General features: G+C 32.6%; 1 protein-coding gene across 1 annotated transcript in view; it reads left to right on the forward strand.

Annotated features, from left to right (window-relative positions):
* Asator (tau-tubulin kinase asator) overlaps window positions 1-16,573 on the forward strand; it is a 36,480-nt gene that overhangs the window by 18,765 nt on the left and 1,142 nt on the right. Inside the window, exons 17-26 of the mRNA XM_080150051.1 lie at window positions 7,642-7,764; window positions 8,778-8,857; window positions 9,961-10,143; window positions 10,529-10,608; window positions 11,559-11,626; window positions 12,110-12,152; window positions 12,884-12,979; window positions 14,180-14,378; window positions 15,580-15,674; window positions 16,548-16,573. The exon at window positions 16,548-16,573 is cut by the window's right edge and continues 89 nt beyond it. Coding sequence (XP_080006177.1) covers window positions 7,642-7,764; window positions 8,778-8,857; window positions 9,961-10,143; window positions 10,529-10,608; window positions 11,559-11,626; window positions 12,110-12,152; window positions 12,884-12,979; window positions 14,180-14,378; window positions 15,580-15,674; window positions 16,548-16,573 — 993 coding nt within the window. The remainder of the gene's footprint in view (window positions 1-7,641; window positions 7,765-8,777; window positions 8,858-9,960; window positions 10,144-10,528; window positions 10,609-11,558; window positions 11,627-12,109; window positions 12,153-12,883; window positions 12,980-14,179; window positions 14,379-15,579; window positions 15,675-16,547) is intronic.

Below are 16,573 nucleotides of genomic sequence, written 5' to 3' on the forward strand. Positions count from 1 at the left end.
TATCAATCTATCTATCTATCAATCTATCTATCAATCTATCTATCAATCTATCTATCAATCTATCTATCAATCTATCTATCAATCTATCTATCAATCTATCTATCAATCTATCTATCAATCTATCTATCAATCTATCTATCAATCTATCTATCAATCTATCTATCAATCTATCTATCAATCTATCTATCAATCTATCTATCAATCTATCTATCAATCTATCTATCAATCTATCTATCAATCTATCTATCAATCTATCTATCAATCTATCTATCAATCTATCTATCAATCTATCTATCAATCTATCTATCAATCTATCTATCAATCTATCTATCAATCTATCTATCAATCTATCTATCAATCTATCTATCAATCTATCTATCAATCTATCTATCAATCTATCTATCAATCTATCTATCAATCTATCTATCAATCTATCTATCAATCTATCTATCAATCTATCTATCAATCTATCTATCAATCTATCTATCAATCTATCTATCAATCTATCTATCAATCTATCTATCAATCTATCTATCAATCTATCTATCAATCTATCTATCAATCTATCTATCAATCTATCTATCAATCTATCTATCAATCTATCTATCAATCTATCTATCAATCTATCTATCAATCTATCTATCAATCTATCTATCAATCTATCTATCAATCTATCTATCAATCTATCTATCAATCTATCTATCAATCTATCTATCAATCTATCTATCAATCTATCTATCAATCTATCTATCAATCTATCTATCAATCTATCTATCAATCTATCTATCAATCTATCTATCAATCTATCTATCAATCTATCTATCAATCTATCTATCAATCTATCTATCAATCTATCTATCAATCTATCTATCAATCTATCTATCAATCTATCTATCAATCTATCTATCAATCTATCTATCAATCTATCTATCAATCTATCTATCAATCTATCTATCAATCTATCTATCAATCTATCTATCAATCTATCTATCAATCTATCTATCAATCTATCTATCAATCTATCTATCAATCTATCTATCAATCTATCTATCAATCTATCTATCAATCTATCTATCAATCTATCTATCAATCTATCTATCAATCTATCTATCAATCTATCTATCAATCTATCTATCAATCTATCTATCAATCTATCTATCAATCTATCTATCAATCTATCTATCAATCTATCTATCAATCTATCTATCAATCTATCTATCAATCTATCTATCAATCTATCTATCAATCTATCTATCAATCTATCTATCAATCTATCAATCTATCTATCAATCTATCTATCAATCTATCTATCAATCTATCTATCAATCTATCTATCAATCTATCTATCAATCTATCTATCAATCTATCTATCAATCTATCTATCAATCTATCTATCAATCTATCTATCAATCTATCTATCAATCTATCTATCAATCTATCTATCAATCTATCTATCAATCTATCTATCAATCTATCTATCAATCTATCTATCAATCTATCTATCAATCTATCTATCAATCTATCTATCAATCTATCTATCAATCTATCTATCAATCTATCTATCAATCTATCTATCAATCTATCTATCAATCTATCTATCAATCTATCTATCAATCTATCTATCAATCTATCTATCAATCTATCTATCAATCTATCTATCAATCTATCTATCAATCTATCTATCAATCTATCTATCAATCTATCTATCAATCTATCTATCAATCTATCTATCAATCTATCTATCAATCTATCTATCAATCTATCTATCAATCTATCTATCAATCTATCTATCAATCTATCTATCAATCTATCTATCAATCTATCTATCAATCTATCTATCAATCTATCTATCAATCTATCTATCAATCTATCTATCAATCTATCTATCAATCTATCTATCAATCTATCTATCAATCTATCTATCAATCTATCTATCAATCTATCTATCAATCTATCTATCAATCTATCTATCAATCTATCTATCAATCTATCTATCAATCTATCTATCAATCTATCTATCAATCTATCTATCAATCTATCTATCAATCTATCTATCAATCTATCTATCAATCTATCTATCAATCTATCTATCAATCTATCTATCAATCTATCTATCAATCTATCTATCAATCTATCTATCAATCTATCTATCAATCTATCTATCAATCTATCTATCAATCTATCTATCAATCTATCTATCAATCTATCTATCAATCTATCTATCAATCTATCTATCAATCTATCTATCAATCTATCTATCAATCTATCTATCAATCTATCTATCAATCTATCTATCAATCTATCTATCAATCTATCTATCAATCTATCTATCAATCTATCTATCAATCTATCTATCAATCTATCTATCAATCTATCTATCAATCTATCTATCAATCTATCTATCAATCTATCTATCAATCTATCTATCAATCTATCTATCAATCTATCTATCAATCTATCTATCAATCTATCTATCAATCTATCTATCAATCTATCTATCAATCTATCTATCAATCTATCTATCAATCTATCTATAATAATATAATGTTTATTTTATTTGGTGCTGCCAGGTACCCCCTAGCTTAGGAGATAGCACATACAATACTCTAAATTGCTGCTATCTATCGACAATTTAGAGTTTACATTATGATGTTTAGTCTCATACAAAATAAAATAATATATACTAAGAGATTAATTATTAACTAAATATAAATTGGTGGAAAAGAAGTAAAATTTTCAGGATATGCACCAGGAGCTACAGGAGTACTATCTTGACCAAAATTGGGGATAGTGTATTTGATTCCTGAAGCCCCTTTTTAAAGAAGACGAAAAGAAAAAAAAGAATATAAAACAAATTAAATGTGAAAGGGAAAATTGAAACTTTAATTTAGTTAAATTGAGTTGTGAGGATGGTAAAAAAAGTAAAAAAAAAACACAAACAAACATTTATATTATGTTAGAGAAATCAGTAAATAATAAGAAAAATGTAAAAAAAATATATGAAGGAATTTAGAGAAAAATAAAACAAAATTAATATGAAAGTAAAGAGAATAAAAAGGAAAAATAATAAGATAGATCATTGTTGTATATAATTTTAATACCATATTTCAAGTTTTAAAATATCATTGAAGATTAATAAGTAAAGTTTTTATAAAAAGAAAGGAGAAAGAAAAAAAACATAAAAAGGGAAAAAAAGCAATACTTCAAGCCTTTGTCATTGTATTATTTTTCAAAAAAAAAAAAAACAGAAATTTCTCAATTCAAAATAATATTTTTTTATAGAATGCCACTTTGAGCTTTGCCCTATATTCAACCCTCCCCTCCCTGCCAAAAAACAACACTCCCCTCCCCGCCAAAAGACAACCCCCCCCCCCTACTTAAAAAAATCACTAGGTTTTTTATGAAATCAATTTTCAAGATCTGTTTATGCACTCAGAACAATCTATCAATCTATCTATCAATCTATCTATCAATCTATCTATCAATCTATCTATCAATCTATCTATCAATTTATTTATCAATCTATCTATCAATCTATCTATCAATCTATCTATCAATCTATCTATCAATCTATCTATCAATCTATCTATCAATCTATCTATCAATCTATCTATCAATCTATCTATCAATCTATCTATCAATCTATCTATCAATCTATCTATCAATCTATCTATCAATCTATCTATCAATCTATCTATCAATCTATCTATCAATCTATCTATCAATCTATCTATCAATCTATCTATCAATCTATCTATCAATCTATCTATCAATCTATCTATCAATCTATCTATCAATCTATCTATCAATCTATCTATCAATCTATCTATCAATCTATCTATCAATCTATCTATCAATCTATCTATCAATCTATCTATCAATCTATCTATGAATCTATCTATGAATCTATCTATCAATCTATCTATCAATCTATCTATCAATCTATCTATCAATCTATCTATCAATCTATCTATCAATCTATCTATCAATCTATCTATCAATCTATCTATCAATCTATCTATCAATCTATCTATCAATCTATCTATCAATATATCTATCAATCTATCTATCAATCTATCTATCAATCTATCTATCAATCTATCTATCAATCTATCTATCAATCTATCTATCAATCTATCTATCAATCTATCTATCAATCTATCTATCAATCTATCAATCTATCTATCTATCTATCTATCTATATATCTATCTATCTATCTATCTATCTATCTATCTATCTATCTATCTATCTATCTATCTATCTATCTATCTATCTATCTATCTATCTATCTATCTATCTATCTATCTATCTATCTATCTATCTATCTATCTATCAACCTATCTATCTATTTAGAGGGTACTAGCGGAGGACAAGGCCTTGATAACAACTGTAATACCAAGATAGTGAATGTTCATAATAATATGAATATAGTTAGTGCTACAGATTCTATCTATCTATCTATCTACAGGGTGGCCACAATGTACGGATGTACGGAAATGTACGGAAATGTACGGATTTTTTAAAAAGTACTAAAAAAATGTACGGATTGTACGGATTTTTCATTTTGGTGTACGGAATTTCCGAGCATGGTGTTATAATTAGTGTATTATCTTTAAAAATTAAGTAAAATGTATCATTTTTTGGGATCATGAAAAGAAAACGAAGTTTCCGGTTTCGTCGTTTTTTTCTCAGTAGCCTTTCTCCTATTTCTAGCCCCTGTGGGGGGCTCTAGCCCTGCGGGGCATATTTTCTAACCCTGCGGGGCAATCATTGACATTTAATTAACCTAACCTAAAATAACCCTTCAAAAGCTGCTGTGAAAAATTAACGATGAAACCGGCAACTTCGTTTTCTTTCCATGATCCATTTTTTGTTCTGTATCATTATAATATTTGTAAGTTACATTTAGATTTCACGGGAACCAGTTTGGACAAGAATGGTGTACCAGAAGTTGAATTATTCAAACTATTCAAGATTTGTCTTCAAAGTTTCTATTCAAGGGGGGGGGGGGAAGTTCTGACACTTTTGCGTAAACAGTGATTATAGGCTTTGTCTTTGGAGTGAGAGGATAGGTTATTTGACAAAAAAGTTTCCTTTTGGGACGTAGTTTTCCTATTTTTAAAAAAATTTTGGATTCGGCCTCCAGGTTCCGGTACTCCAGGCCTCCAGGTGGATTCTGGACAAGTAAAAAAAAATTTCAAGTAAGAACAAAACTTACTTAACAAAAGTAGCTTCTTTATAGATGGTATTAATTAACTAATTTGAAGAAAATTTTGAAATCGGGCTCCAGGTTCAGGTACTGCAGGCCTCCAGGTGGATCCTGGACAGGTAAAAATTGAAACTTTTTACTTTAAAAGTTAGAACAAAACTTATTTAACAAAAGTAGCTTCTTTATAGATGGTATTGACTAATTTGAAGAAAATTTTGAAATCGGGCTCCAGGTTCAGGTGCTGCAGGCCTCCAGGTAGATCCTGGACAGGTAAAAATTGAATTTTTTTACTTTAAAAGTTAGAACAAAACTTATTTAACAAAAGTGGCTTCTTTATGGATGGTAGGAACTAATTTGAAGAAAATTTTGAAATCGGGCTCCAGGTCAAGGTACTGCAGGCCTCCAGATGGATCCTGGACAGGTAAAAACTGACATTTTTTTCTATTAAAGTTAGAACAAAACTTATTTTACAAAAGTTGATACTTTATGGATGGTATTAACTAATTTAAAGAAAATTTTGAAATTGGGCTCCAGGTTCAGGTACTGCAGGCATCCAGGTAGATCCTGGACGGGTAAAAATTGAAAATTTTTACTTTAAAAGTAAGAACAAAACTTATTAAACAAAAGTAGCTTCTTTATAGATGGTATTATCTAATTTAAAGAAAATTTTGAAATTGGGCTCCAGGTTCAGGTTCTGCAGGCCTCCAGGTAAATCCAGGACAGGTAAAAATTGAATTTTTTACTTTAAAAGTTAGAACAAAACTTATTTAACAAAAGTGGTTTCTTTATAGATGGTATTAACTAATTTGAAGAAAATTTTAAAATCGGGCCCCAGGTCAAGGTACTGGTAGGATCAAGGAACAGGTAAAAACGGAAATTATTTACTATTTAAGTTAGGAAAAAATTTATTTAACAAAAGTTGTTACTTTTTAGCTAGTATTACCTAATTTGAAGAAAAAGACGATATCAAGTTTTGTTCTAACTAAATTTTCAGTTTTTATCTGTCCAGGATCCACCTGGAGGCCTGCAGTACCTGAACCTGAAGCCCGATTTTAAAATTTTCTTCAAATTAGTTCCTACCATCCATAAAGTATCAACTTTTGTTAAAAAAGTTTTGTTCTAACTTTTATACTAAAAAGTTTCAATTTTTACCTGTCCAGGATCTACCTGGAGGCCTGTAGTACCTAAACCTGGAGCCCAACTTCAAAATTTGCTTTAAATTAGTTAATACCATCCATAAAGTATCAACTTTTGTTAAATAAGTTTTGTTCTAACTTTTAAAGTAAAAAATTCAATTTTTACCTGTCCAGGATCCACCTGGAGGCCTGCAGTACCTGAACCTAGAGCCCAATTTCAAAATTTTCTTTAAATTAGTTAATACCATCTATGAAGTATTAACTTTTGGTTAATAAGTTTTGTTCTAACTCTAATAGAAAAATTTTTCAGTTTTTACCTGTCTGGGATCCACCTGGAGACCTGCAGTACCTGGACCTGGAGCCCTATTTCAAAATTTTCTCCAAATTTGTTCCTACCATCCATAAAGAATCAACTTTTGTTAAATAAGTTTTGTTCTGGAGGCCTGCAGTACCTGAACCTGGAGCCCAATTTCAAAATTTTCTTCAAATTAGTTAATACTATCTATAAAGAGGCTACTTTAGTTAAATAAGTTTTGTTCTAACTTTTTAAGTAAAAAATTTCAATTTTTACCTGTCTAGGATCTACCTGGAGGCCTGCAGTACTTGAACCTGGAGCCCAATTTCAAAATTTTCTTTAGATTAGTTAATACCATCCATAAAGTATCAACTTTTGTTAAATAAGTTTTGTTCTAACTTTAATAGAAAAATTGATCTTGATCAGTACCTAGTATGAAACCAATTTTACTAAATAATATATTGACTACATAGTAGAAAAATGTACGGAAATGTACGGAAAAATGTACGGATTTTTTTTTTAGCATGCACGGAAATGTACGGATTTTTTTTAAAAACCTTGTGGCCACCCTGTATCTATCTATCTATCTATCTATCTCTCTATCTATCTATCTATCTATCTATCTATCTATCTATCTATCTATCTATCTATCTATCTATCTATCTATCTTTTTATCTATCTATCTATCTATCTATCTATCTATCTATCTATCTATCTATCTATCTATCTATCTATCTATCTATCTATCTATCTATCTATCTATCTATCTATCTATCTATCTATCTATCTATCTATCTATCTATCTAAATATCTATCTATCTATTTAGAAGGTACTGCTGGAGGACAAGGTCTTGATAACAACTGTAATACCAAGATAGTGAATGTTCATAATAATATGAATATAGTTTGTGCTACAGTATTTATCTATCTATATATCTATCTATCTATCTATATATCTATCTATCTATCTATCTATCTATCTATCTATCTATCTATTTAGAAGGTACTGCTGGAGGACAAGGTCTTGATAACAACTGTAATACCAAGATAGTGAATGTTCATAATAATATGAATGTAGTCAGTGCTACAGATTCTCCTAAGAAGCTCAAGATTGAAGAAAAAGGTAAATACATTATTCTTATACTACAGTAAATGGACCTCTTTGTGTCTGTCTGTCTGTCTGTCTGTACCGAAGGATCTCGCTAACCGGTGAACCAATATGGTGGTTCTTTATAGTGTAGTTTTTAGTTATTTTGGGGGAGTATAATTCCTATACTACAGTAAATGAATTTCTGTGTATCTGTCTGTCTATACGTCTGTCTGTCCTTCTATCTGTCTGTCTGTCTGAACAAGATTGAAGAAAAAGGCAAATATTTAGTTCTTATACCACAGTAAATGGATCTCTGTGTATCTATCTGTCTGTCCGTGTGTCCTTCTGTCTGAACAAATAATATAAAATAATTTTAAAATAATTTAAGTCTAAGGCATGTATGTCTGTCTCTCTGTTTGTCTATCTGAATGTCTGTCTCTTATCTTCAAAAATGTCTTTCTGTCCTTCTGTCTGTCTGTATGAACAAGTTACTTATAAAAAGTGTCTGTTTGTGTATGTCTGTCTGTCTATCTATATGTCCGTCTGTTTGCTTAAAATAATAATAATATTGTATTAACTGCTGGTTTTCCAGGAATGTCTGTTTGAAAGTATGTCTTTGTGTTGGCCTGTCTGTTTATCTATCTGTCTGTCTCATTGTCTGTCTATCAGTCTCTATGTTCCTTTGTTTGTCCTTCCGTATAATTGTCTATCTGTCTGTCTGTCTGTTTGTCAGTCTGTCTTTCTATCTATATTTCCGTCAGTCTAATTGAAACAAACTAAATATTGTATTAACTGCCAAGAATGTCTGTTTGTATGGCTTTATGTTTGTCTGTCTATCTGTCTTTCTATAAATATTGTATTAACTACTACACTGCCAGGAATGTTTGTTTATATGTCTGTCTGTCCGTTTGTCTGTCTATCCGTCTGTCTATAAATATTGAAATAACTGTTTAACTGCCAGGAATGTTTGTTTGTATGTCTGTCTGTCCTTCTGTCTGTCTGTCTGTCTGTCTGTCTGACAAACTAAATATTTTATTAACTGTTAGGAATGAGAGATGACTCCGAGAAGAAGAGGGAGGAAGTGGACAATGATAAAGATTTTATTATCTGGAAGGACGGAACCAAGGTGAGCAATACCCAAAGTTTTCTAATCATATCATCTTATTCATTAGCTCAATTACTTTGGGTACTTTAAATGAATTTTGATAAGGACTGTGTAAATTGGATTTAAAGGGATAAGACAATGGCCGATAAATTGATGTACATCCCCAATGGTGATACACACATTTCGTCCTTCAATATATTTCAAATAGTGGTTGAAACGTTTGGACACTAATTTTAATCAAAATTTAATAACAGTTCTAAAATTTAATAACAGGGCTAAAAAAACTGGTTTTAATCTTATAATTGTACATTCTATATCCGCGGAAAGCTGTTTATAATACGATGCGAGGAATAACTAATCTCATCGTATTATGAACAGCTTTCCGTGGATATAAAAATGTTCAATTATCAGAAAGCACGGACAAAACTGGTTTTAATCAAATTTTTTGGTAGAAAACTGGATTTAATGCGATGCTATACATAATTTTTCAGTATGACTGAGAACAAGTTCTAATCCACTGGATATTAATTAGTTCTCAGCCATACTAAAAAATATGTCTAGTTTTCTACAAATTTACGGGACTAAAAAAACTAGGTTTAATCTTACAATCGTACATTTTATATCCGCGGAAAGCTGTTTATAATACGATGCGAGAAATATTAATCAAAAATTATTGTACTTATCAATGTATGTGTGTGTGTAGCCATTGTTTCTTAGTGTTTGGACCTAAGTAGTCATGGAGTGGACGAGACACTTTTGTATGCTAGCACTAAGGCCAGCTCAAGGTCCACGCTCAAGTACAAGTACTTGACTCGCTGTCTCAGTTACCTAACCCTTGCCGAGTATGGCAAGTGTCCCAAATTAAGTCACTGCACTGTAATGAATGACGCTCTCCACAGAGGAGCTTGAGTAAGGGTTGCACTGATATTATGTACGTGACTATTGAGTAGCCAAACTACCCAATTATCACCCTTCTTACACAACCAAGGGGAAGTTGCGTGAATGAATTGCGACGTAGAAATTTGAGTTGCCACATGGGGACTTGAACTCGAACTCTCACCACTGAGCTACGACGCTCCTCTTAGGTAGTTTATTTATCAATCTTAATATTATATAAATTTAAGGTTAAGAAAACGTTTGAATGTAGCAGCCCAACTGCCCGCCTGTATGCCTTAGACGTCAACCTAAAGGCGGAGGCGGGGAGTGGCGGCGGGACTAAGGAGACCAGCGGCGGCGGCTCGCGCCTTAGTGGTTCAGCAGGCAGTGTCGGCAAGGAGATGTGGATCGCGGATCAGGATGGGACACAGGTAGTGTTTTGTTCTGGGTAGCTAAATTTTGGATATTTTAATCATAAAATTTTAATTTGTTTATAGATTTTCGGTGCATTTTTATCATTTATATATTTAGTACATTTTTATTTAGTATACTAATCTATCAATTAATCTATCTACCAATTTATTAATCTATCTATCAATCTATTAATCTATCGATAGATTAATAGATAGATCAGATAAATTAATAGATTGATAAATAGATTAATTGATTGATAGATAGATCAATCTATTGATCTATCTATCAATCTATTGATCTATCTACCAATCTATAGATTTATCTATAAATCTATCTCTCAATCAATTAATCTATCTATCAATCTATCTCTCAATCTATTAATCTATCTATGAATCTATTAAGGTCTCCTTTAATATTCGTGGAACTATAGAAAGAAAGAAGAAGATGTATATGGGCTCCAAAAGTAATTCCCAATTATCTAGGTAATCACCAGGCCTTGCTATTCTAACAATCAATTCTACAAAAATCACGAAACCTCTGAAAGTATTCTGGGGTATTTTTTATGTAGGGGTGGGTAGGAAGGGGAAGGAGAAGGGGGTTGTGTGGAAATTTTCCTTTAGAATTGTTTGTCAGAATATCATTCCCTTTTCACTGGGTAATAACAACTTTAGGAATGCAGGGGATATTGTAAAGCATAATGGTACCCAAAGTTTTATAATAATATTTTGAATTTCCTATCTTAAAATTAGGGTAATTTTTTTTATCAAAGCTCGATAGTCAATTATTATAATCTACAACAGGGTTCGTCCAACTACCTATCTATCTAAGTATCTATTCATCTATCTATCTATCTTTCTATCTATTTAATCTAACAATCTATCAATCTATCAATCTATTAATCTATCAATGTATAAATTTATCAAAAGGGTGCGCAAAGTAATGAGGACCTTTTTAAAGTTCTAATAGCGCGGCTTGTATTAATAGTAGTAAAATACTACACACGACTTTAGAACCGCTATGAACTCTAGTTTTTGGAAATAAAAGAAAGGTTCCTGTGCTACGTATAGTTATCTATATATCTAGGTATAAGAGTAACTATGCAGACAACTCTATAACCCAGGCAGCTATCTATCTATCTATCTATCTATGTATCTAGGTATAAGAGTAACTATGCAGACAACTCTATAACCCAGGCAGCTATCTATCTATCTATTTATCTATCTATCTAGGTATAAGAGTAACTATGCAGACAACTCTATAACACAGGCGGCTATCTATCTATCTATGTATCTAGGTATAAGAGTAACTATGCAGACAACTCTATAACCCAGGCAGCTATCTATCTATCTATCTATGTATCTAGGTATAAGAGTAACTATGCAGACAACTCTATAACCCAGGCAGCTATCTATCTATCTATCTATGTATCTAGGTATAAGAGTAACTATGCAGACAACTCTATAACCCAGGCAGCAATGATGGACGACGACAATCTCTCTCAGGAATGGAATAATAATTTTTATCCGCTGGATTAGAACCGGTTCTCAGCCATACTGAAATAAAAAATGTATCATATCGTATTATATCCAGTTTTCTACATCTCGGGGCTAAAAAACTGGTTTGAATCTTAAAATTAATTGTACATTTTATATGTACATTTTCCTGATTACGGACAGACAGACTGACAGACAGACAGCATGAATTATAGAGTTGTTTCACTACTTACATTTCCCCTAAAGCGTTACGGACAGATGGACAGACAGACAGATCTATAGAATAGATGTATATACAGACAACTACCTCCCTTCCGTCTGCTTCTTAATTTTTTTCTGCAACTTGGCTGTGTTAATATAAGCGACAACAATGGTTGATTTTCAATGACCCAATAGAAAGGTTGCACAAAGCAGTTGCGATGGGGTGATACAGTTATTAAACCCTTTCTCCCTCTAGTGTTTTAAAAATAATTATTATTATATAATAATTAGGCTATAACCCACGGAGGAGGTGGAATAACTTTACACTCCAGGTAAATTGATCTTTCCAAACCTATTAATATCCGCTGGATTTAAACCGGTTTTCCGCTATACTATCCGCGGAAAGCAGTCTATAGTACTATGTGATAAAAAATATTCAAGTATGGCTCAGAAACCGATTAATATCCGGTGGATTAGAAACGGTTGTCAGCTTTACTGAAAAATTATGTTTAGCATCGTGTTATATCCAGTTTTCAACGAATATAAAAATGTATGTACAACCATAAGTTTTTTTAGTCCGTGCCTTCGGCATCTCGGGGCTAAAAATTGGTTTTAATGTTGTCTGCCCATTAGACAACCAAAACTTTGATTGCACGACCCTTGTTTGGAAGTCCTAACTGTGCATTGTAATGAGTTGAATTACCCAACTTATAGATTTTACGATTTTAAAAAATGAGCTTTGACGTCCTTGTCACAACAACCGCTTGAAAAGCAATGAGCAAACCATTCCAAGCTAAAAAAAATCTCAAATATTTTTTTATTCTAAATCTAAAAAGTAAAACACTTTTTACTCATTAATATATTTTTTATATGAGATGGGATTTCTTGATCCAATTTCAATTTACTGACCTTACTCCTTTTATTTTTATTTATAGGAAGGTTAGTTTTTTGTATATGCCTATTACCTACGTGGGGCTCTCTACCTGCTGTGTCCTAACCCTGCGGGGCTTCCCAGTACCCCTTAGTCATTTCAACCTAACCTAACCTAATCTTTTTGTTTAAGGTGGAAATCTCAGTTTGACGATTCCGAGGCGTCGGAAAATGAAACAGAAATGAAGGGAGAGAATCTTCAGAGTCCAGAGCATAAGAATCCAGACAGGTAGATAGATAGATAGATATGTAGACAGACAGACAGACAGACAGACAGACAGACAGACAGACAGACAGACAGACAGACAGACAGACCGACAGACAGACAGACAGACAGACAGACAGACAGACAGACCGACAGACAGACAGACAGACAGACAGACAGACAGACAGACAGACAGACAGACAGACAGACAGACAGACAGACAGATAGAAATGAAGGGAGAAAATCTTCAGAGTCCAGAGCATAAGAATCCAGACAGGTAGATAGATAGATAGACAGATAGATATATAGACAGACAGACAGACAGACAGACAGACAGACAGACAGACAGACAGACAGACAGACAGACAGACAGACGGACAGACGGACAGACGGACAGACAGACAGACAAACAGATAGAAATGAAAGGAGAAAAACTTTCGGAACATAAGAATCCAGACAGGTAGACAGACAGACAGATAGATAGATAGATAGATGGATATATAGAAAGATAGAAAGGCCTACTTGATGTACCCAGTATTGACCTAGATAGATAATTAGGTATCTGGCTATTTTTCTACTTTAATTAAAATACATAGCTTCTATATGGAAGGGGCTCAATTGCTAGTATTTTTTATGGCTTCTTGTGTAAAAAATGATAAGCGATATATAATAAGCTTCCTATAAAGGAGAAACATATCGGTTCAGTTGTTAACGATAAATAGGCAGATAAAGACACAGACTACTTCCTACTTTTATATATTCTAGTTATATACTGCGCCCTAGAGGCCTCTAGGGACATTTTAGGGAATTCGAACTGCCACTTTACAATTTTATGTTAAAAAGAAAAAGAACAAAAATTTTGGATTATTTTTCCAGAGGTGATTTCTCTGGGGAGGGTGGATGCACCCTCCTTTGAAAATAGTAATAAACCTTACCTGGACCTATCAGAAGTTTCACCGTTAAGAGAACCATATCATTAAATACAAATGACCAATAATGGGCCAGTGCCCAGTATATATTGACCAATATCAAATTGTATACTGGCCTATCATTGGTCATTTTTAATGTACTACTTCATTTTTATTGGACATTATATGCTGTTTCGTGCAGGCATACATACAGAAGATAAGACAATGGACAATAAATTGATGTACTTTTATAATGATGATAGACAAAATTACCCTTGCTGTAGATTTTAAAAAAAATGCTGTAAATCTTTTTTAGGCCGGAGACTAGCTGTGGGGGATCTACCGAAATCCTGGGCCGCGGTTTGGACACAGTTGGGGGGGCACCTGGGGGCGCCACCACCCCCCAAAAGTCCTCGCTTGTGTGGGAGAACCGGCGCTCCCTACATCTTGAAATCCAGCTGCCACCGCCTCCCCCGCCCAAAATTGCATCGGCCAGCCCGGATACCAGTAAACCGGTAAGTTAAAATCTAAAGTTTTATAAACTGGTACCCAAAGTTTTAAAACTGGCACCCAAAGTTTTGTAAACTGTAACCCAAAGTTTTATAAATTGGTACCCAAAAATTTCATAAACTGGTACCCAAAGTTTTATAAAGTGGTACCCAAAGTTTTATAAAGTGGTACCCAAAGTTTTATAAACTGGTACCCAAAGTTTTATAAAGTGGTACCCAAAGTTTTATAAACTGGTACCCAATGTTTTAAAACTGGTACCCAAAGTTTTATAAACTGTTACCCAAAGTTTAAAAACTGGTACCCAATGTTTTAAAAACTTGTACCCAAAGTTTTATAAACTGGTACTCAAAGTTTTAAAAACTGCTAAAGGTAATCTAAACCACAAATCTAATGGGATAAGACAATGGCCAATAAATTGATATAAATCACCAATGATAATACAAAAAATAACCCCTTCTGTAGATTAATGTTAGTGGTATGGACACTCAACTAATTGAAATAGCCAATTAAAATTTAGTAAAAGTCCCAAAGGTTGTTTAGCTAACGAATAAGAAATTGTTGTTTTAATACTTTGAGGACGGAACTTGGACAAAGTAGCCTGGGACAAAGTAGCATTGGACAAAGTAGCCTCGGACAAAGTAGCCTTGGACAAAGAAGCCTCCTGTCAAAGTAGCCTATAGGACAAAGTAGCCTAGGGACATTTACTTAAGAAAAGTAGCCTCCTAAGGAAAATACATAGGTGGTTTAGAATTTCGTGGATTTTTACAATTTTTAATATTGTTTTTACAATTTTAGATATTGTCTTTACAATTTTTAATATTGTTTTTACAATGTTTAGGTTAGGTTAGGTTATAGGCTAGGGGGCCGAGCGCCCGCGGCTTGGCAGGCCAGTGGTCAGAGTTCTGCGGCCATAACCTTTATTAACAGTGGAGGCTACTTTCCTTAGGAGCATAGACGTCCAAGGGGGGGGGGGGGTAATGGGGCGATTATCCCCCCCAAACTATTTTGCGATTTTTTAAAAATTTTGCATTTTTGCAGTTTTAATACTATATATTTATATATAATATATTTTTATATCCAGGGAAACCTGTTTATAATACGATGCGAGAATTAACTATTAAAGAATTGCCAAGAGTACCCTTAACTTACTGTTTGAAATGAAAATTCCTAGGACGAATAAGAATAATAACTATTCCCTTATTGCAGGTGTGTATCCCCCCGCCCCCAAAGATAGAGCCCCCTCCCCCGCCCCCAGATACTATTCCCCTCCAACACTCGGCAAGTGCTCCAGACTTTAACAGGTAAAATGGAAACGAAGTTGCGGGTTTCGTCATATTTTAACAGTAGCTTTTCTCCTATTTCTAGGAAACGAAGTTGCGGGTTTCGTCATATTTTCACAGTAGCTTTTTACCTATTTCTGGCCCTGAGGAGGGCTCTCACCCTGCGGGGCCAATTGCCTAACCCTGCGGGGCAATCACCTAACCTAACCTAAAATTACCGAAAATACGACGAAACTCGCAACTTCGCTTTCTTCATATGACACTGGATTTTTTTCTTTGATTATTATGAACACATATAATGTAAAACTTGTAGCTGGCTAAAACAACAATCACCCCATCCCTATCCACCCACTTTAGCCCATTCCCTCTCCTCCTACTGGATGAACGAACTGACCAAGGTAATCTTGGCCAGTTAAAATGACATGCTGGAAGATTTAAAGATACCCAACAACAATGGGTACAGCTTTGTAGATGCTGTTGACAAATGTGTTTCAGGTATCTAAAGAGATAAGACAATGGCCGATAAATTTATGTACATCCTCAATGATTATACACAAAATTCCCTTATCTCTAGATTACAATTATTGGTTGAAACGAATGGACACCAAAATTAATGAATCAACAAATCAAAATTCATTAAAAGTTCCCAAAGTTGTTAAGTCAACTAATAAGAAAACACAATTAAAAACTTTGGGGACTAGTGTAATAAACAGCCCATTGTTCCCTTCCATCCTGGTGATGTTTTCATAGTTAACTTCATCTACAAAGTTGTGCACAACTACAACTACAATATTATATCTATCTATCAACCTACGTATATATATATATATATATATATATATATATATACCTATCTAGCTATGAATGTATCTATCCATCTATCTATCTATTTAGGTCTATACTGGGTACATCAAGTATGC

Source organism: Acartia tonsa, chromosome 15 (genome assembly GCF_053477335.1).
Source record: "Acartia tonsa isolate MP-2025a chromosome 15, ASM5347733v1, whole genome shotgun sequence".
NCBI classification, from domain to species: Eukaryota; Metazoa; Arthropoda; class Copepoda; order Calanoida; family Acartiidae; genus Acartia; species Acartia tonsa.